The sequence below is a fragment of the Rutidosis leptorrhynchoides genome, chromosome 6 (genome assembly GCF_046630445.1).
Source record: "Rutidosis leptorrhynchoides isolate AG116_Rl617_1_P2 chromosome 6, CSIRO_AGI_Rlap_v1, whole genome shotgun sequence".
Classification (NCBI taxonomy): domain Eukaryota; kingdom Viridiplantae; phylum Streptophyta; class Magnoliopsida; order Asterales; family Asteraceae; genus Rutidosis; species Rutidosis leptorrhynchoides.
In genome coordinates, this window is record NC_092338.1 from 70444269 (window position 1) to 70468655 (window position 24387).

General features: G+C 32.6%; 1 protein-coding gene across 2 annotated transcripts; it reads right to left on the reverse strand.

Annotated features, from left to right (window-relative positions):
• Positions 1-21306: 21306 nt before the first annotated feature.
• LOC139852174 (palmitoyl-acyl carrier protein thioesterase, chloroplastic-like) lies at positions 21307-24035 on the reverse strand. Of its 2 annotated transcripts, XM_071841399.1 has the most exons (7): positions 23794-24035; positions 22726-23288; positions 22504-22637; positions 22271-22384; positions 21985-22156; positions 21829-21897; positions 21307-21720 (listed from the first exon to the last, which is right to left on the reverse strand). In XM_071841399.1, exons 2-7 carry the CDS (start codon positions 23233-23235, stop codon positions 21436-21438), a joined length of 1284 nt encoding a protein of 427 aa, XP_071697500.1. In that variant the 5' UTR covers positions 23236-23288; positions 23794-24035; the 3' UTR covers positions 21307-21435. The 2 variants fall into 2 exon arrangements, with proteins under 2 accessions (XP_071697500.1, XP_071697501.1); XM_071841400.1 differs by lacking the exon at positions 23794-24035 and having other exon boundaries at positions 22726-23318.
• Between the last annotated feature and the right edge of the window lie 352 nt (positions 24036-24387).

Consider the following 24387-nt stretch of genomic DNA (forward strand, 5'->3'; position numbering starts at 1 on the left):
ATAGTTTGAGTTGTGATCAATACTGAGATATGTATACACTGGGTCGTGGATTGATTCAAGATAATATTTATCGATTTATTTCTGTACATCTAACCGTGGAAACTAGTTGTAGGTTACTAACGAGGACAGCTGGCTTAATAAACTTAAAACATCAAAATATATTAAAAGTGTTGTAAATATATTTTGAACATACTTTAATATATATGTATATATTGTTATAGGTTCGTGAATCAACAGTGGCCAAGTCTTACTTCTCGACGAAGTAAAAATCTGTGAAAGTGAGTTATAGTCCCACTTTTAAAATCTAATATTTTTGGGATGAGAATACATGCAGGTTTTATAAATGATTTACAAAATAGACACAAGTACGTGAAACTACATTCTATGGTTGAATTATCGAAATCGAATATGCCCCTTTTTATTAAGTCTGGTAATCTAAGAATTAGGGAACAGACACCCTAATTGACGCGAATCCTAAAGATAGATCTATTGGGCCTAACAAACCCCATCCAAAGTACCAGATGCTTTAGTACTTCGAAATTTATATCATATCCGAAGGGTGTCCCGGAATGATGGGGATATTCTTAAATATGCATCTTGTTAATGTCAGTTACCAGGTGTTCACCATATGAATGATTTTTATCTCTATGTGTGGGATGTGTATTGAAATATGAAATCTTGTGGTCTATTATTATGATTTGATATATATAGGTTAAACCTATAACTCACCAACATTTTTGTTGACGTTTTAAACATGTTTATTCTCAGGTGATTATTAAGAGCTTCCGCTGTCGCATACTTAAATAAGGACGAGCTTTGGAGTCCATGCTTGTATGATATTGTGTAAAAACTGCATTCAAGAAACTTATTTTGTTGTAACATATTTGTATTGTAAACCATTATGTAATGGTCGTGTATAAACAGGATATTTTAGATTATCATTATTTGATAATCTACGTAAAGCTTTTTAAAACCTTTATCTATGAAATAAAGGTTATGGTTTGTTTTAAAAATGAATGCAGTCTTTGAAAAACGTCTCATATAGAGGTCAAAACCTCGCAACGAAATCAATTAATATGGAACGTTTTTAATCAATAATAACGGGACATTTCAGTTGGTATCCGAGCGTTGGTCTTAGAGAACCAGAATTTTGCATTAGTGTGTCTTATCGAGTTTGTTAGGATGCATTAGTGAGTCTGGACTTCGACCGTGTTTACTTGAAAAATGATTGCTTAACAAATTTTGTTGGAAACTATATATTTTTAACATGTGAATATTATGTGATATATTAATCTCTTAACGCGTTTGATATTATGTGATAGATGTCTACCTCTAGAACAAGTCCCATTGACTCACCTAATAATAATGAAGAGTCAAATGTAAATTAGAATGATTCGTAGACTGATTCACAAGTTCCCGAAGAGGAACCGGAAGAAGAGTCGGAACCAGAAGAAGAATCGGAACCGGAAGAAGAATCGGAACCGGATGAAGAAATAGAACCGGTGGGGGAAATAATAAAACGGTTAAGTAAAAGAAAATCCTCAACCAACTGACCAAGGTTAATTATGGTCAATGGTGTTTCCGCTAAGGAAGCAAAATATTGGGAGGATTACCAATTCTCCGATGAATCGGATTCTGACGAGAATTTCGATGATGTTATAGAAATTACCCCAACTGAATTTAAAAAGGCAAAAGAAAATAATAAGGGAAAGGGCATAAAAATAGAGAAATCTAATTCCAACCCCGATGAACTTTATATGTATCGTCAACCCCCGAAGTCCTTAAGTTGTAACAATGACCCGGGAACCTCTAAACCACCAGGTTTTTCTAAACCAATGTGGATAACGACGGCTCGTATTAGGGGAACATCATATATCCCTAGAAACTTGTCAAAATGAACCAAAACCGAAGAAGAAGAAACAAACGAGTCGGAATAAGATAGTTGTATTCGTGTGGTGTAATATATGTAATATAGTGTGCTTATGCTTTATGATATATGTAAAAATTGCTTGTATTAATAAGTATTTTTTTTTATGAATCTAACTCTTGTCTATTTTACAGTATAAAAACACAAAATGGATAGACAACCCAATATTTTAATAGACCTACCCGGAGACATGATTGATGAAATCTTGTCTAGAGTCGGTCAGAATTCTTCGGCACAACTATTTAAGGCGAGATCAGTTTGTAAGACATTCGAAGAACGTTCCAAGAATGCCTTGGTTTATAAAAGGCTTTCGTTCGAAAGATGGGGGATATCACATTGGGAAATCCATAAGTTACGATGTGTTTACTTTGACGCATATATTGCGGGGAACCCAAATGCTATTTTATGCAATGGGTTAAGAAATTATTTTGACTCAATATATCCGAATATTGGACTTCGTGATTTAGAAAAAGCGGCTAACATGCAATATAAATAAGCATGTTATGCTTACGGATTAGTAATGTTCGCTTCTCACCAAAGTGAGAACAAGAACATCGGCCTACAACTATTAAACAAAACGTTCCCACAAGTGACGGAGTCGGTAATTGGGGTAAGAAATGAGGTTTTTAGATTGTTACGGGACTGTTGGACATTACGTAACCCTCGTCCCTTTGACGACGTTACAACACGCTGTCTTATCAACGGCCATAACGGTTATGTTCCACAAGACCAAGGATGGGAAGTAGTCCTAGTAAAACCAGAATGCATGACTTGTTTCTGGATGTATGAATTACGTGTCTTTATTGCCTTTGCTGAACGACTTGTGTACTAGCTAGAATTATCTTCACAACTATCTTGTATCAAAGTTATTGTGTGCTATATTTCATGCTTTATGTAAAATAAGCGGTATTGTAAGTTTGTAAAATATTGTGTAAAAGTTTGAACGCGAAATATTATTATAATCAGTTTTTCATATAGAATTGTAGTAGTTGAATTGTATATTAGCTACTAAGTATGAACTTGACGGGTAGGTACTACCCGAATTTAAACTTATAAAACGCTAATATGAAGAAAAAGCTTTTATAAATGAGTTGATATTATGCTAGGAAATACTATTAACTACTCTTAATATTCTGTATGATTAACTTGTTCCATTTGACTATTTTGAAGGAAATGGCACCGACTACTCGACACACCGTGAATATGAATGAAGAGGAATTCCGTACTTTTCTAGCTTCAAACATAGCCGCAGTACAGGCTGCGCTACATACCAACAATAACCTTGGATCTAGCAGTACAGGAAATCGTGTAGGATGCACCTACAAAGAATTCACTGCCTGCAAACCTTTGGAATTTGATGGAACCGAAGGACCGATCGGATTGAAACGGTGGACCGAGAAGGTCGAATCGGTGTTTGCCATAAGTAAGTGTACTGAAGAGGACAAAGTGAAGTACGCTACGCATACCTTCACAGGTTCTGCGTTAATATGGTGGAATACCTATCTAGAGCAAGTGGGACAAGACGATGCGTACGCACTACCGTGCTCAGTATTCAAGCACTTGATGAACGAGAAGTACCGTCCCAGAACCGAGGTCAATAAGCTCAAGACAGAACTTAGAGGGTTACGAACCCAAGGATTTGATATTACCACGTACGAAAGACGATTCACAGAATTGTGCCTATTGTGTCCGGGAGCATTCGAAGATGAGGAAGAGAAGATCGACACGTTTGTGAAAGGATTACCGGAAAGAATCCAAGAAGATATAAGTTCACACGAGCCCGCCTCCATACAACAGGCATGTAGAATGGCTCACAAACTAGTGAACCAGATTGAAGAAAGAATTAAAGAACAGACTGCTGAAGAGGCCAATGTGAAGCAAGTCAAAAGAAAGTGAGAGGAAAACGGTGATAAGAATCACCAATACAACAACAACAGCAATTACAACAATAATCGCAACAATTATCCCAACAATCGCAACATCAATCGCAACTACAACAAACGGCCCAACAACAACAACAACAACAACAACAGCAGCAACTACAACAATCATCCCAACAACAATAATAACCGCAACAAAAACAACAATCAGAAGCAGCTATGCCAAAGGTGTGAAAAGTATCACTCGGGGTTCTGCACCAAATTTTGCAACAAGTGTAAAAGAAATGGTCATAGCGCGGCGAAGTGTGAGGTCTACGGATCAGGGGTTAATAGAACAAAAGGAACAAATGGTGTCGGAACGAGTAATGGCGGAGGAAGTAGTGTCGGAGCAAGTTATGCCAATGTAGTTTGTTATAAATGTGGAAAACCGGGCCACATTATTAGAAATTGCCCGAACCAGGAGAACACGAATGGACAAGGCCGCGGAAGAGTTTTCAATATTAATGCGGCAGAGGCACAAGAAGACCCGGAGCTTGTTATGGGTACGTTTCTTATTGACAATAAATCTTCTTACGTTTTATTTGATTCGGGTGCGGATAGAAGCTATATGAGTAGAGATTTTTGTGCTAAATTAAGTTGTCCATTGATGCCTTTGGATAGTAAATTTTTACTCGAATTAGCAAATGGTAAATTAATTTCAGCAGATAATATATGTCGGAATCGAGAAATTAAACTGGTTAGCGAAACATTTAAGATTGATTTGATACCTGTAGAGTTAGGGAGTTTTGATGTGATAATCGGTATGGACTGGTTGAAAGAAGTGAAAGCAGAGATCGTTTGTTACAAAAATGCAATTCGCATTATACGAGAAAAAGGAAAACCCTTAATGGTGTACGGAGAAAAGGGCAACACGAAGCTACATCTTATTAGTAATTTGAAGGCACAAAAACTAATAAGAAAAGGTTGTTATGCTGTTCTAGCACACGTCGAAAAAGTACAAACTGAAGAAAAGAGCATCAATGATGTTCCCATTGCAAAAGAATTTCCCGATGTATTTCCGAAAGAATTACCGGGATTACCCCCACATCGATCCGTTGAATTTCAAATAGATCTTGTACCAGGAGCTGCACCAATAGCTCGTGCTCCTTACAGACTCGCACCCAGCGAGATGAAAGAACTTCAAAGCCAATTACAAGAACTTTTAGAGCGTGGTTTCATTCGACCAAGCACATCACCGTGGGGAGCTCCTGTTTTGTTTGTCAAGAAGAAAGATGGTACATTCAGGTTGTGTATCGACTACCGAGAGTTGAACAAACTTACCATCAAGAACCGCTACCCACTACCGAGAATCGACGACTTATTTGATCAACTACAAGGCTCGTCTGTTTATTCAAAGATTGACTTACGTTCCGGGTATCATCAAATGCGGGTGAAAGAAGATGATATTCCAAAGACAGCTTTCAGAACACGTTACGGTCATTACGAGTTTATGGTCATGCCGTTTGGTTTAACTAATGCACCAGCTGTGTTCATGGACCTTATGAACCGAGTGTGTGGACCATACCTTGACAAGTTTGTCATTGTTTTCATTGATGACATACTTATTTACTCAAAGAATGACCAAGAACACGGTGAACATTTGAAAAAGGTGTTAGAAGTATTGAGGAAGGAAGAATTGCACGCTAAGTTTTCAAAGTGTGCATTTTGGTTGGAAGAAGTTCAATTCCTCGGTCACATAGTGAACAAAGAAGGTATTAAGGTGGATCCGACAAAGATAGAAACTGTTGAAAAGTGGGAAACCCCGAAAACTCCGAAACACATACGCCAGTTTTTAGGACTAGCTGGTTACTACAGAAGGTTCATCCATGACTTTTCTAGAATAGCAAAACCCTTGACTGCATTAACGCATAAAGGGAAGAAATTTGAATGGAATGATGAACAAGAGAAAGCGTTTCAGTTATTGAAGAAAAAGCTAACTACGGCACTTATATTGTCATTGCCTGAAGGGAATGATGATTTTGTGATTTATTGTGATGCATCAAAGCAAGGTCTCGGTTGTGTATTAATGCAACGAACGAAGGTGATTGCTTATGCGTCTAGACAATTGAAGATTCACGAACAAAATTATACGACGCATGATTTGGAATTAGGCGCGATTGTTTCTGCATTAAATACTTGGAGGCACTACTTATATGGGGTCAAAAGTATTATATATACCGACCACAATAGTCTTCAATACATATTTAATCAGAAACAACTGAATATGAGGCAGCGTAGGTGGATTGAATTATTGAATGATTACGACTTTGAGATTCGTTACCACCCGGGGAAGGCAAATGTGGTAGCCGATGCCTTGAGCAGGAAGGACAGAGAACCCATTCGAGTAAAATCTATGAATATAATGATTCATAATAACATCACTACTCAAATAAAGGAGGCACAACAAGGAGTTTTAAAAGAGGGAAATTTAAATGATGAAATACCCAAAGGATCGGAGAAGCATCTTAATATTCGGGAAGACGGAACCCGGTATAGGGCTGAAAGGATTTGGGTGCCAAAATTTGGAGATATGAGAGAAATGGTACTTAGAGAAGCTCATAAAACCAGATACTCAATACATCCTGGAACGGGGAAGATGTACAAGGATCTCAAGAAATATTTTTGGTGGCCGGGTATGAAAGCCGATGTTGCTAAATACGTAGGAGAATGTTTGACGTGTTCTAAGGTCAAAGCTGAGCATCAGAAACCATCAGGTCTACTTCAACAACCCGAAATCCCGGAATGGAAATGGGAAAACATTACCATGGATTTCATCACTAAATTACCAAGGACTGCAAGTGGTTTTGATACTATTTGGGTAATAGTTGATCGTCTCACCAAATCAGCACACTTCCTACCAATAAGAGGAGATGACAAGATGGAGAAGTTAGCACGACTGTATTTGAAGGAAGTCGTCTCCAGACATGGAATACCAATCTCTATTATCTCTGATAGGGATGGCAGATTTATTTCAAGATTCTGGCAGACATAAAAGCAAGCATTAGGAACTCGTCTAGACATGAGTACTGCCTATCATCCACAAACTGATGGGCAGAGCGAAAGGACGATACAAACACTTGAAGACATGCTACGAGCATGTGTTATTGATTTCGGAAACAGTTGGGATCGACATCTACCGTTAGCAGAATTTTCCTACAACAACAGCTACCATTCAAGCATTGAGATGGCGCCATTTGAAGTACTTTATGGTAGAAAGTGCAGGTCTCCGATTTTTTAGAGTGAAGTGGGGGATAGACAGATTACGGGTCCGGAGATTATACAAGAAACTACCGAGAAGATCATCCAAATTCAACAACGGTTGAAAACCGCCCAAAGTCGACAAAAGAGCTACGCTGACATTAAAAGAAAAGATATAGAATTTGAAATTGGAGAGATGGTCATGCTTAAAGTTGTACCTTGGAAAGGCGTTGTTCGATTTGTTAAACGAGGGAAATTAAATCCAAGGTATATTGGACCATTCAAGATTATTGATCGTGTCGGACCAGTAGCTTACCGACTTGAGTTACCTCAACAACTCGCGGATGTACATAACACTTTCCACGTCTCGAATTTGAAGAAATGTTTTGCTAAAGAAGATCTCACTATTCCGTTAGATGAAATCCAAATCAATGAAAAACTTCAATTCATCGAAGAACCCGTCGAAATAATGGATCGTGAGGTTAAAAGACTTAAGCAAAACAAGATACCAATTGTTAAGGTTCGATGGAATGCTCGTAGAGGACCCGAGTTCACCTGGGAGCGTGAAGATCAGATGAAGAAGAAATACCCGCATCTATTTCCAGAAGATTCGTCAACACCTTCAACAGCTTAAAATTTCGGGACAAAATTTATTTAACGGGTAGGTACTGTAGTGACCCGAACTTTTCCATGTTTATATATATTAATTGAGATTGATATTTACATGATTAAATGTTTCCAACATGTTAAGCAATCAAACTTGTTAAGACTTGATTAATTGAAATATGTTTCATATAGACAATTGACCACCCAAGTTGACCGGCGATTCACGAACGTTAAAACTTGTAAAAACGACATGACGATATATATATGGATATACATATGGTTAACATGAGATTATGATAAGTAAGTATCTCCATAAGTATATTAACAATGAGTTATATACATATAAACAAGACTACTAACTTAAGGATTTCAAAACGAGACATATATGTAACGATTATCTTTGTAACGACATTTAAATGTATATATATCATATTAATATATATTAATATATCATAATATCATGATAATATAATAATTTAACATCTCATTAGATATAATAAACAATGGGTTAACAACATTAATTGAGATCGTTAACTTAAAGGTTTCAAAACAACACTTACATGTAACGACTAACGATGACTTAACGACTCAGTTAAAATGTATATACATGTAGTGTATTTAGATGTATTAAAATACTTTTGGAAGACTTCAAGACATATATCAAAACACTCATACTTAACGAAAATGGTTACAGTTACTTTCCCATTCTTTTCTTTCATCAAGAATTCTAGTCGTATTCTTACCCGTATTATACACAGCTTCAAAACGTACTTACTATGGGTATATACCAATAGGAACTAGCATGGGATTCCACTCTTGATTATGTCATGTATGACTAATCAATTTTAACTTCTACCATGAGCTAGTCAACTAATTAGAACTCCTTTTAACCCCACTCACCACTCACCAATTACCACTCATCATTCACTCCATTTCACTTCCAATTCTCTTTCTAATTCTCTCTCAACACACACACACACTATTATGAACGTATTTTTCCAGCAGTTAATCATCATCTTCATCAAAAATCACTTCAAGAATCAAGCTATAATCATCATAGGAAGAACACTTCAAGAACACTTCAAAAATCCCATCAAGTTTACTAATTTACTTCCAAGCTTTCTAATCCATTCCAAGTAATCATCTAAGATCAAGAAACATTAGTTATATACAGTAGGTTATCTTTCTTTTTCAAGGTAATATTCATATTCAAACTTTGATTCAATTTCTATAACTATAAACTATCTTAATTCGAGTAAAAATCTTACTTGAACTTGTTTTTGTGTCATGATCCTACTTTAAGAACTTTCAAGCCATCCAAGATCCTTTGAAGCTAGATCATTTCTTGTCACTTCCAGTAGGTTTACCTACTAAACTTGAGGTAGTAATGATGTTCATAACATCATTCGATTCATATATATAAAACTATCTTATTCGAAGGTTTAAACTCGTAATCACTAGAACATAGTTTAGTTAATTTTAAACTTGTTCGCAAACAAAAGTTAATCCTTCTAACTTTACTTTTAAAATTAACTAAACACATGTTCTATATCTATATGATATGCTAACTTAATGATTTAAAACCTGGAAACACGAAAAATACCGTAAAACCGGATTTACGCTGTCGTAGTAACACCGCGGGCTGTTTTGGGTTAGTTAATTAAAAACTATGATAAACTTTGATTTAAAAGTTGTTATTCTGAGAAAATGATTTTTATTATGAACATGAAACTATATTCAAAAATTATGGTTAAACTCAAAGTGGAAGTATGTTTTCTAAAATGGTCATCTAGACGTCGTTCTTTCGACTGAAATGACTACCTTTACAAAAACGACTTGTAACTTATTTTTCCGACTATAAACCTATACTTTTTCTGTTTAGATTCACAAAATAGAGTTCAATATGAAACCATAGCAATTTGATTCACTCAAAACGGATTTAAAATGAAGAAGTTATGGGTAAAACAAGATTGGATAATTTTTATCATTTTAGTTACGTGAAAATTGGTAACAAATCTATTCCAACCATAACTTAATCAACTTGTATTGTATATTATGTAATCTTGAGATACCATAGACACGTATACAATGTTTCGACCTATCATGTCGACACATCTATATATATTTCGGAACAACCATAGACACTCTATATGTGAATGTTGGAGTTAGCTATACAGGGTTGAGGTTGATTCCAAAATATATATAGTTTGAGTTGTGATCAATACTGAGATACGTATACACTGGGTCATGGATTGATTCAAGATAATATTTATCGATTTATTTCTGTACATCTAACCGTGGACAACTAGTTGTAGGTTACTAACGAGGACAGCTGACTTAATAAACTTAAAACATCAAAATATATTAAAAGTGTTGTAAATATATTTTGAACATACTTTAATATATATGTATATATATTGTTATAGGTTCGTGAATCAATAGTGGCCAAGTCTTACTTCTCGACGAAGTAAAAATCTGTGAAAGTGAGTTATAGTCCCACTTTTAAAATCTAATATTTTTGGGATGAGAATACATGCAGGTTTTATAAATGATTTACAAAATAGACACAAGTACGTGAAACTACATTCTATGGTTGAATTATCGAAATCGAATATGCCCCTTTTTATTAAGTCTGGTAATCTAAGAATTAGGGAATAGACACCCTAATTGACGCGAATCCTAAAGATAGATCTATTGGGCCTAACAAACCCCATCCAAAGTACCGGATGCTTTAGTACTTCGAAATTTATATCATATCCGAAGGGTGTCCCGGAATGATGGGGATATTCTTAAATATGCATCTTGTTAATGTCGGTTACCAGGTGTTCACCATATGAATGATTTTTATCTCTATGTATGGGATGTGTATTGAAATATGAAATCTTGTGGTCTATTATTATGATTTGATATATATAGGTTAAACCTATAACTTACCAACATTTTTGTTGACGTTTTAAGCATGTTTATTCTCAGGTGATTATTAAGAGCTTCCGCCGTCGCATACTTAAATAAGGACGAGATTTGGAGTCCATGCTTGTATGATATTGTGTAAAAACTGCATTCAAGAAACTTATTTTGTTGTAACATATTTGTATTGTAAACCATTATGTAATGGTCGTGTATAAACAGGATATTTTAGATTATCATTATTTGATAATCTACGTAAAGCTTTTTAAAACCTTTATCTATGAAATAAAGGTTATGGTTTGTTTTAAAAATGAATGCAGTCTTTGAAAAACGTCTCATATAGAGGTCAAAACCTCGCAACGAAATCAATTAATATGGAACGTTTTTAATCAATAAGAACGGGACATTTCATCTAAGACCAACGCTCGGATACCAACTGAAATGTCCCGTTCATATTGATTATAAACGTTCCATATTAATTGATTTCGTTGCGAGGTTTTGACCTCTATATGAGACGTTTTTCAAAGACTGCATTCATTTTTAAAACAACCATAACCTTTATTTTATCAATAAAGGTTTTAAAAACATTACGTAGATTATCAAATAATGATAATCTAAAATATACTGTTTACACACGACCATTACATAATGGTTTACAATAGAAATATATTACATCGACATATGTTTCTTGAATGCAGTTTTTACACAATATCATACAAACATGGACTCCAAATCTTGTCCTTATTTTAGTATGCAACAGCGGAAGCTCTTAGTATTCACCTGAGAATAAACATGCTTTAAACGTCAACAAAAATGTTGGTGAGTTATAGGTTTAACCTATATATATCAAATCGTAACAATAGACCACAAGATTTCATATTTCAATACACATCCCATACATAGAGATAAAAATCATTCATATGGTGAACACCTGGCAACCGACATTAACAAGATGCATATATAAGAATATCCCCATCATTCTGGGACACCCTTCGGATATGATATAAATTTCAAAGTACTAAAGCATCCGGTACTTTGGATGGGGTTTGTTAGGCCCAATAGATCTATCTTTAGGATTCGCGTCAATTAGGGTGTCTGTTCCCTAATTCTTAGATTACCAAACTTAATAAAAAGGGGCATATTCGATTTCGATAATTCAACCATAGAATGTAGTTTCACGTACTTGTGTCTATTTTGTAAATCATTTATAAAACCTGCATGTATTCTCATCCCAAAAATATTAGATTTTAAAAGTGGGACTGTAACTCACTTTCACAGATTTTTTACTTCGTCGGGAAGTAAGACTTGGCCACTGGTCGATTCACGAACCTATAACAAATATGTACATATATATCAAATTATGTTCAAAATATATTTACAACACTTTTAATACATTTTGATGTTTTAGGTTTATTAAGTCAGCTGTCCTCATTAGTAACCTACAACTAGTTGTCCACAGTTAGATGTACAGAAAATAAATCGATATATATTATCTTGAATCAATCCACGACCCAGTGTATACATATCTCAGTATTGATCACAACTCAAACTATATATATTTTGGAATCAACCTTAACCCTGTATAGCTAACTCCAACATTCACATATAGAGTGTCTATGGTTGTTCCGAAATATATATAGATGTGTCGACATGATAGGTAGAAACATTGTATACGTGTCTATGGTATCTCAAGATTACATAATATACAATACAAGTTGATTAAGTTATGGTTGGAATAGATTTGTTACCAATTTTCACGTAGCTAAAATGAGTAGTTTTTACCAATTTTGTTTTGCTCGCCATTTCTTCGTTTCTAATCCGTTTTGAGTGATTTAAGCGGACATAGTTTCCTATTGAACTTGAATTTATGAAACTAAACAGAAAAGGTATAGGTTTATAGTCAGAAATACAAGTTACAAGTCATTTTTGAAAGAGGTAGTCATTTCCGTCGAAAGAACGACATCTTGATGACTGTTTTGAAAAATATACTTTCACTTTGAGATTAACCATGATTTTTGGATATGGTTTCATGTTCATAAGAAAAATCATTTTCCCAGAATTATAGCTTTTAAATCAAATTTTTTCATAGTTTTTAATTATCCAAACCAAAACAGCCCCCGGTTGTAACTACGACGGCGTAAATCCGGTTTTATGATGTTTATCGTGTTTCCGGGTTTTAAATCATTAAGTTAGCATATAGTATAGATATATATCATGTGTATAGTTGATTTTAAAAGTGTAGTTAGAAGAATTAACTTTATTTGCGAACAAGTTTAGAATTAACTAAACTATGTTCTAGTGATTACAAGTTTACCACTTCGAATATGATAGCTTTTTATGTATGAATCGAATGATGTTATGAACATCATTACTACCTTAAGTTCCTTGGATAAACCTACTGGAAAATATAAAAATGGATCTAGCTTCAACGGATCCTTGGATGGCTCGAAGTTCTTGAAGCAGAATCATGACACGAAAACAAGTTAAAGTAAGATCATCACTTGAAATAAGATTGTTATAGTTATAGAAATTGAACCAAAGTTTGAATATGATTATTACCTTGTATTAGAATGATATACTACTGTAAGAAACAAAGATTTCTGGAGGTTGGATGATCACCTTACAAGATTGGAAGTAAGCTAGCAAACTTAGAAGTATTCTTGATTTTATGTAACTAGAACTTGTAGAATTTATGAAGAACACTTAGAACTTGAAGATAGAACTTTAGAGAGATAAATTAGATGAAGAAAATTGAAGAATGAAAGTGTTTGTAGGTATTTTTGGTCGTTGGTGTATGGATTAGATATAAAGGATATGTAATTTTGTTTTCATGTAAATAAGTCATGAATGATTACTCATATTTTTGTAATTTTATGAGATATTTCATGCTAGTTGCCAAATGATGGTTCCCACATGTGTTACGTGACTCACATAGGCTGCTAAGAGCTGATCATTGGAGTGTATATACCAATAGTACATACATCTAAAAGCTGTGTATTGTACGAGTACGAATACGGGTGCATACGAGTAGAATTATTGATGAAACTGAACGAGGATGTAACTGTAAGCATTTTTGTTAAGTAGAAGTATTTTGATAAGTGTCTTGAAGTCTTTAAAAAGTGTATGAATACATATTAAAACACTACATGTATATACATTTTAACTGAGTCGTTAAGTCATCATTAGTCGTTACATGTAAGTGTTGTTTTGAAACCTTTAGGTTAACGATCTTGTTAAATGTTGTTAACCTATTGTTTATTAAATCAAATGAGATGTTAAATTATTACATTATCATGATATCATGATGTATTAATATATCTTAATATGATATATATACATTAAATGTCGTTACAACGATAATCGTTACATATATGTCTCGTTTCAAAATCATTAAGTTAGTAGTCTTGTTTTTACATATGTAGTTCATTGTTAATATACTTAATGATATGTTTACTTATCATAATAATGATATGTTTACTTATCATAATATCATGTTAACTATATATATCCATATATATGTCATCATATAGTTTTTACAAGTTTTAACGTTCGTGAATCACCAGTCAACTTGGGTGGTCAATTGTCTATATGAAACCTATTTCAATTAATCAAGTCTTAACAAGTTTGATTGCTTAACATGTTGGAAACACTTAATCATAACAATTTCATTTAATATATATATAAACATGGAAAAGTTCGGGTCACTACAAGATCGATATCAAGACTTATTTGTTTCCTGCTTCAACTTTTTCGTTTGTCAATCCAGTGTCAGAAATTTGTTATACGTCCCCATCTAACTCATTACACAACAAATTAGGATCTTTTATAGGTAGTATAATCCATTCAAACAATCAGAACCATTCCATTATCACTGCATTTTGAGAATTTATCAGAAAATATCGAGTTATCTCTGTTCTTGAGTAATTTTGGTCAATTTTCAAATTTGACTTGTATTTTAAAATCTATAAACGCAGTTAGATTAGAAATCTTTTATTCAAACTATCTGCATAGTTTCAAATTCCAATTTCTCTTATGAAATTCAAATTTTGGAGTCAAACTTTTATCCCAAAAAGTCAAACGATCATTCTTCGATTAAATTCAAGTCCTATGTTGTAATTAAAGTCCAATTGATAATTTTTATAGTTTTGAGAGATGATTTGAAACATATTTAGTATTGTGATCTTTGGCTAAAACATTCAGAAAATCAAAATCTAGTTTTGAGTTATTATTATTTTTTTTATCATACAGCAGGCCTGTATTTCATATTTTTATTTATTTATTTGTTTGTTTAATTGAATAAAAGAATCCATCAGATCGTATTTAATAATAAATTAAATCTTAATTAGGATTGAAATTCGTGATTGTGATTTTACTTCATATCTGATGGAATTGAGTATTAGAGAGGATGAGGAGGAAGGGAAACAGAAAAACATATCGGGTTTTATATAATTAAGTTGAGTTGTAATCAGAATAATAGGAATGGAGGAACGGTTTATTTGGGTCTCGGGTGTTCGAGAAGTCTTGGGTTCGAGCCTTGTAAGGAGCAATTGTTTTTAGACAAAACTTTTAGGGGTATACACTCTTACTTCTTTTTTCATTATTATTATTATTATTATTATTATTATTATTATTATTATTATTAATGTTATTATTCTTATTATTATTAATATTGTTATTATTATTATTGCTAATATTTATTAATTTTATTATTAATAATTATTATTTAGTATTATAATTATTATTATTACCATGATCATAGGTAATATAACCTTATTTATTATTATTAACATTAGTAATGTATATTATTATCACTATTATTATATTTACTAACGACTAATATAAGTATTATCACGATTTGGATCATTATTATTATTGTTATTATGAAAATAATACAAACTGTTATCTCTGCCGTTAATATTAGTATTAGTATCATTAATATACTTATTAGTATTATTATTAGTAACAAAAAGTATTATTATTATTAAGATTACCATTCGTAACAAGATTGTTATAATTATTATTATTATTAGATATTAAGTATTAATATCAAAGTTATTTTTTTAGCACCATTATTATTAAATCTTTCATTATATTAAAAACTAATGATATTATCATTATTTAGTATTGTTATTATCATTACTGGCAGCAGTATTATCATTCTAATCATGTTATTATTATTACGAATAATTATTTTTATAAAAATACATTACAATAATATTAATATTACATATCATTATATATTTTTTTTATTTAAAATGATATTAACTAAGCTATATATATATATATATATATATATATATATATATATATATATATATATATATATATATATATATATATATATATATATATATATATATATATATATATATATATATATATATTTTGCTATTTGTACATAAACCTTAATATATTTTAGAATTATCAATATGTTATAATGAATATTAGTGATATAAAATATATAAAGTAAATATATTAAATGTATTTATATAACACATAATGATTAATAATAATAATATATATAAATTTATTTGACTACGATTATGTGTATTAATATATATACAAATGCTTTAGGTTCGTGAATCCGAGACCAACCCTACACTTGTTCAATGACGTCATATGTATTTTTACTACAAAATACAGTATGGTGAGTTTCATTTGCTCCCTTTTTAAATGCTTTTGCAATATATATTTTTGGGACTGAGAATACATGCGCTGCTTTATAAATGTTTGACGAAATAGACACAAGTACTTAAAACTACATTCTATGGCTGGATTATTAAACCGAATATGCCCCTTTTTAGTCTGGTAATCTAAGAATTAGGCAACAGACACCCTAATTGACGTGAATCCTAAAGATAGATCTATTGGGCCCAACAAGCCCCATCCAAAGTATCGGATGCTTTAGTACTTCGAATTTATCATGTCCGAAGGGAGTCCCGGAATGATAGGGGATATTCTATATGCATCTTGTTAAGGTCGGTTACCAGGTGTTCACCATATGAATGATATTTTTGTCTCTATGCATGAGACGTATATTTATGAGAACTGGAAATGAAATTCTTGTGGTTTATTAAAATGACGAAAATGATCGTTTATGATAAACTAATGAACTCACCAACCTTTTGGTTGACACTTTAAAACATGTTTATTCTCAGGTATCAAAGAAATCTTCCGCTGTGCATTTGTTCATTTTAAGAATATTACTTGGAGTCATTCATGAAATATTTCAAAAGACGTTGCATTCGAGTCGTTGAGTTCATCAAGATTATTATTAAGTCAATTATAGTTGAATATGTTATGAAATGGTACGCATGTCGTCAACTTTCGATGTAAAGAAAGTTTGTCTTTTAAAAACGAATGCAATGTTTGTAAAATGTATCATATAGAGGTCAAGTACCTCGCGATGTAACCAACTATTGTGAATCGTTTGTAATCGATATGGACTTCGTCCGGATGGATTAGGACGGGTCGCTTCAGACGAAACTCAACTTTTGTCATTGTCTTCAAGCTTATGTATGGGATCAAATCCATATTTGTTGCTTCATTAGACTTAGTTTAATTCATATGGTTTCTGTCATTTCTTTTAGGCGCTCTTGCATTGTAATATGTTTTGATTCTATTCATTGATTTGATGAAAGTATTTTTAACATAATTTTATTTTCGTCGGAAAAAAATAACTACTGGACCACTATTTATTATTGCCACCATACATCTCATACATACACCGTTGTTTATTACAAAAACCTTTTGGGCCACTACTACATTACACATATATTATTAATAGAAGGGATATTCACTAAAATGTCCAGTTTAAAAATGTTTTATAGTAATATTTGGTCTAATTTTTTTTCTTTTACGAAAATGTCCTCACAATTCACAATTTTTTTTTTTGCGCTTTGCGTGAGGCTTTTTCAAATTGTATGTGGCTTTGATTTTTCGGTCACGATTGAAAATCTAGCCTACTTGCAAAAAAAAAATTGCGATTTGCGACTATAATCGCAACTTGCGAATAAATTTGAGCATGGAAAATGTGTAAAGCTTCTTGTAAACTTTGCAATGTCATGTCTTTTGCCGTATCTACGATTAGGTTACCATTTTTTTTAAAAGGTGTATTTTTTGTGATCTTTTCATTAGCAAACAGCCGAAGTCAGTTTTTCCCCAAAAAAATATATAAATTCGCCATCTTAGACCTTCAATTTTGACCTTTTTGTTGATTTTGACTTTTAACGTACTTTGACCGCTTATAACTTGCTATAGAACATCATAATTTATAATTCATTAAGTTTATCACCAATGTTGACTAAAAGCACACGAAACCCTGCAATCAATTTGAATAAACAACACAAATCACAAAATGACATATTTGTACATAAAACGCAAATCGCAACATAAGGTCGATTCTCAAATAAAAATTGGGATTTCAAATTTAATACAACCAGGTGGATCTAAAAAAACACACAAATTTGAAAAACGGTGACTAAATGGGAGCTACAAATCACAAGATACGACCTTGCAAAAGTTTACGAGTCGAGATCTCGATCACCTATTCGCAAAAGCCATTTGTGTTTTGTAAATTGTGATTGGTCATATGCAAATTAGAAAACAAAAAAGAAAAAAAAAATTGTGATTTTGCGAGGGCATTTTTGCAATAAAATTTTTTAAAGCAAAATATTATAAGTCATTTTGATGAATTTTTCTTAATGTAATATAAATAATACATGAATACAATAAGATCAAATTGACCTCAAATACATTACGAAGTATTAAAATTCCATTGAATTATTTTACATCGCTAAGTCAACAAGACTCATAGTTTGCATAAATATAATTCTATGTTCTCTAAAACAGATTAAACAAAATAGTTTTTATTTAAGAACTGAAATTGTTTAACAAATAACAACGCTAGTAAAGAGCTACAAAATAAAAATTATTTGAAGCATATTAAAATCATAAACTCGAGCTCATACAAGTTTTCGTAAACTTGTCGGTCAAACATACCCTATAAAGTAAAAAATTACCTATTTACCCTTTATATAATATAATATTATATATTATATTATTTTATTGTCCTTTTTAGTCAATTTAAAGTTATAAACTCCAGTTATTTTTTGTCAAACATTTATATAGAAAAGTAAACTTCAACTTCTAGCTTCTACAATAAATTTCAGCTACTAAGTTCAGTTCCAACTATAAGTTACATCGCAGCTGGTTACGCCAAACAAACCCAAAAGATGTTTTTGGAGCCACATGTTCCAGTCTAATATAGATTTTGAAAAATACGCTAGACATCGACAAACGAATAAACTACAATATTATCAACAAGGCAACTTTTTCGAGGACTCGAGACATCGATGATAACATTGTTGCGATAATTAAACAAAATAAGTTTGTTGAACCAAAATCGCAAAAATTGCAAACTCGTCAACCCCTACCTCTGTAAAAGAAGTGAATATCTAAAATTTAGTTCATCAAACACTCTTAAATCACTACCTATCTTAACACAACTTAACTGAACTTTTATCTCCCACATCAGCACAAAAAACTTTAAAAATCATTTAACTAACTTCTCCTTATCTTACACTCCAACATCAAACTTCAATCCATTTAAGTTATTACTATTTTTTTTTTTTTTGACTAGAAAAGAAATAGAAAAAAGTTAAATATTGGAATTGAACTCACACCACTCCGTTAATCCTTCGTTGCACGCTTGGTTAGCGACTTGCTACCTATCCTAGCCAAGTCTTGGCAACCGTTAACGAGCCATTGTAACTGAAGATATGATGTACTCTTAAAGACACAAAAACATATACATCAATCAAAACATCAACATCATAAATAACTTATACATGTAATCAATAATCAATAAAATCCATTATAGAAGATATCAAATATCAATACATAATTTCGTCAAATAGGAAGAAAAAAAGTTGCCCTATTGAGATGAAACTCTTTTACCAACGTTACAATTCGGTTTTGGAAGTTGTTTCGAGTGACAGTACTCTCGGAAAAAAAGAGAGCCATACGAGGACTACACTAGTTTTTAGGACAAGGGAAAATATCTCTAAAAAATAGAAATACAATTTTAATTCACAAGTAAACATAGAAAAATGGTGACCATTAAGCCTTGTAGCCCAATAAGTTCATTAAGCCCAAATTAAATAGATCTTTAATTTGTGTAAAAAGAATTTTAAATTGGGAGTTTGATTGGTTTTCAAATTAGAATGATTGTGTTATGCCTATATATAAATATATATGAGTAATGTTAAGATGGATGTGTTGGAGCTAATTAGTATATAAGTTTAAGAAAACTTCTCTTTATCACCAATTGGATCTGTTATTGTAATTTACCATTTAGAGTCATGTGAGAATCTACTTTTTTCTGTTATGCCTAAGCTAAGGAAATAAATTATTATGCCGTGTTATACGTATTGGCCATATGCAGGGGCGAAAGTGTTAAGGGGGAGGGGGGGCGGTGGATTTTTTTTTTCAGTGTAAAAATTTTGGGTTTTTCGGCTTTGCCCCCGGTGGATTTTATTTTTTGCCCTCAAACCTACATATTTTGCCCCAAAACCTTCAAATTTTGCCCCAAATTCTTCAACTTTTGCCCCAAAATTTTCAAATTTTGCCCCAAAATCTTCAAATTTTGTCCAAAAAAATTGCTACGATTAAAAAAAATTATTTTGCCCCCGGTGAAAGAAATCCTAGTTTCGCCACTGGCCATATGAGCTTTATTGTTTGCCTATTTCGCTTGACAAATGTAATTTACTAAGGTACATAATATTAAATTGAAGAAAATTGAATTGTATCAATATTCAAAATATAATATGTAAGAGCTATCTAAATATGGTTAGGAACATATATAACTTTAAATAATACCAAAATATCAGTAATGTGTTATCCAGAATACCAAATTTTGCAAAATAATTGACAAATAGTCCATGTGATCCTATGTACTTTTTCTTAGCTTTGTTAACATATATAATAGAAGTAACCCATTTTGTGGTTAATCATACAATGTTCATTGCTTATAATTGCTTACCACACTTATGTCTCCCATGTGATAATGATTGTTGTCCATAAAAAAAGATGAACCAACAATTTTATATTCAATGTCCAAACCCTATCCATTCAATGTAATTAATGATTCTCCTGGTTGGCTACTTCTAGATAGCCGTTTGTTTTTTTGGCTTGTTTAGTTCAGGTTTCGCTTTTTAGTTGCGAGGCTCGCTGTAGTCTCGTGTATATTTTGATAGGTCTTTCATCCTTGATTATATATGTTTAAGTTTTTTTTTTTTTTTTTTTTGAAAAAAAAATGTAATCACGAATGTAATATATTATATTACAAAGTATTTCTTTATCAAATGAGTAAACTAGTAAGATTTGGATTTTGACTTTTCTTACATTATTTCTTTCTTTTAAATGAACATACTTTCATATTTTGGATTTTGACTTTTTTTAGTGTTCATCTCCATGTGCTCTCATTATCTGCAAAAGAACAGTTATCTAGCACTTTTCTATGAACATGATCTGAATACTACAATTCCTACTTACATGTTTATTAAAGACATGCAAAATGATCTAATAATTTACTACAAAATGATATAACCATAGTCATTCAGAGTAGAGGGGAAAGAAAAGAGATATAGCTACATATTTCTTGAAACAACAAATGAAAATAACTAACAAATAAATAATAAATAAAATAAATAAATAAATATAAATATATATATTAAAACATAGAAAAGAACATACAAATAAGAAGATGTATCTATATCTATATAATGAGGCACATTGCAAGTTATTTCCAAGAGCATAGATAAGATGACTGATATACACATTCAAATGAAGCAAAGGGGAACCAAATCAAGTATGCAATTACTCATTTCCAGTAGATAAGTAATCAATATTCCTGATTTGATTCACATATTTCGGCCGCCATTGAGTCATTCCCTTCACAATCTCGCCGCCAGCGGGACCATCACTACCACCATCGAATTGGAGCACATGTTGACAATCAACATGGTCAAAATCCGCCATATCACCACCATCACCCAATATTGAGGTGAGTGACTTCACAACACTGTCCTTTCTACATTCTCGACGATACTCAAGAGTCAAGCTAAACAGCTCATACTTCTCCACAATATGTTGTGGAGCACTCTGAAAATTAAAGATACCCATGGATTTTATTACACATATATACATATATATACATACATATACATATATAGGGTGACTATTTGTATTGTTAAATTGAATGAAGCTTACCTCAAGGATCCACCCAATATACTTAACATTGTTAACATGTTGGTTGACATCCAAATCACTCCACCTTGGCTGCATAGTGTATATATAATCCAAGAATTAAAAACTGACACTGAAAAATGGTATATAATCTTTATCGTAATACTAAGGTTAACTCACAGTAAGACCATTGCGAACATAGTCCGCAGTGGTTTCTTCAAGTTTAGGCAATTTTCGGCCATCATCATCCACAACTGGAGGTGCATCAACGAAGTAATGCTCGATTTCACCTCGGACTTCATCTGGCATCTTTGATAATCTCCTCGTCTCTTTATTCATCATAACCCAGTTACTGTAACATATTTCGAAAAATTAAAAAACCATAGAATATAATACAAGTGAATAAGATAAGAAAAGGAAAATAAAAAAGCTACTATTTTTCATATTGTTTTGCAAGTTATATAACCTTGAAGCTCTTGTTAAGACCTCGCCTGTTTTGTAATCACGAAGCAACCAATCACGACGCATACCGTGTTTCCCAGATGGAGCTACCCAGGTATCTACTTGAACAACATCACCCCTGCAATAAAATCAAAAATGTCAACACGTATGACGTATCAGATTCCAAAAGTCAAACTAATCGTCAACATAATCACGTAAATTTCAATAGCAAAATGTGATCGCAAATTCAGCTCTTACCAAGTTGGATAACGGTCTACAATCACCTGCATCTTCGTCACCACCCAAATTAAATTCCTTTTAGCCATCTCTGGTGTTGACCCAAATCCATCACCCATTAGTCCCGCTGACTTTACATGATTAAGCGCAGTTTCCTGATATATCATTACATGTACATGACCCTTATACACGGAACCTAAACATTAAAAACTATATAAATCAACTAGTAAACAACTAGGATACCTGCAAATGGTTCATTAATGTTTCTATAGACGCAATACGATCAGCCCCTATTTCGTAGGACCTAATAGAAAAGTTCTGACGAAATACAAGCCCATCTTGCACAATTCTCCCTAACCCAAACGGATCCAAATCTGCAAGCATATCGGGTCGTTTAGTCTTCCACTCCAACATCATCCATTGCTTCTCAGCAGCCAAGAATATCGTCGTGATTGCAGCAAGAAGCATACTCCAATCAGGCAACTGATTAATAAACGTTCTCGGAGCATTTGAATTCAAATTATCATCCGTTTTCACCCCATTCATAACACGCACTCTACTCCCGTTAACATCAGCAGGCGCCTGCGCATTAGCCTTCACTTGCATAAAGCCAGAATTAACATCTTTAGACTTAATTCCACGCACATCAACACTACACGGCCCGCCTCCTAAATTACCAGACGTTTTCGACCCCGAGTTCGGTTTTGGGGATGAAACAGGAAACAGCGACGCTGTCGCAGCAGTAGCAACCATGATTTGAATATCCAATATCCAATCAAATTTATTTGAAATTAATATTTAAACACCTGAATAATTAGAAGAGAATAATCACCACAGCAAAAAACTTTTAACCTTAATTCGATTTATAACAAACGGATCAGATAGCAATTTAGTTACTGCAGGTAAAAAAGTAATAATACTTCCTTAAATCACTTCAACTATGATATATAATTACGTGTTTATGTTTACAATAAATGCGACTGTAGTAATTTATAGAAACTCAGCTGCACGCTAAAGCTACCTATCATTAATAGCACACACAGATAACAAATTGAATTTAAAACAGTTGAAATAACACAAAATTATAGATTACCAGATTACCTACTTCCCCCAACCAAAAACAAATTCAAATTTTACACCTCATAAACGTTTTTTTTTTTTTTTTTTTTTTAAATAAAAAAACTGATATACGTTGCAATCAAAAGTCAATTAACATAAACAAAAACACGTAAATCAAAATTAGATATTCTACACCAACAGATCTGAAACGAACGTTAGATTCACGTATTTCAACACGCATATGATTCGTACCTTTACAGACACATGCAAATTGCGAGTATATATATATCTCTATTGAAGACGAGAAAATGTACAGAAATGTATGGTTAACAGATTGATATAGATAACATATTTATGGAATTATAATCAGTAATTGTAGTTCGATCTGGAAGTGAGACAAATAATTGGAAGTTAGGGTTTGAAATGAGAATGTTGTAAATTGTAGAGAGGAACAGAAACAGAAATAGAAAGAGAGAAATGAATGAGGGGCAGCGGGTTATTCGGGCAGTGGGGATTTGGTACTTCGTAACTTTTATTTTATTTTGTATTTATACTGTCATGAAATCAATCCACTTGGCTCCCGTTAACCGGCTTTCAACTTTTTCTCATTATTAGGAAAAAATTACGCTGTTTGTTCTCATTTGCATCATAGCACTTAAACTTTTTTTCTTGCATAGTTGGTACCTTCGCTCTGCTTAACTATCATGATTGACACTTCAACCTAACTACTGTCAATGTTTAATAATAATGATTAATCCCTTACATTATATAGTCATAAAAACACAAAGACTATTATTGTAATACAGTAAAAGTTTAAGTACTATTCTCACAAATTTGAACAATCAC

What these genes read in the sequence shown, in the direction of transcription:
- LOC139852174 (XM_071841399.1), bottom strand. Translation starts at nt 23,235, where the DNA reads ATGGTTGCTACTGCTGCGACAGCGTCGCTGTTTCCTGTTTCATCCCCA. An exon ending in CATTAATGAACCATTTGCAG is followed by an intron (nt 22,638 to 22,725) that starts GTATCCTAGTTG and finishes ATGATATATCAG; the next exon opens with GAAACTGCGCTTAATCATGT. An exon ending in ATGTTCGCAATGGTCTTACT is followed by an intron (nt 21,898 to 21,984) that starts GTGAGTTAACCT and finishes TACACTATGCAG; the next exon opens with CCAAGGTGGAGTGATTTGGA.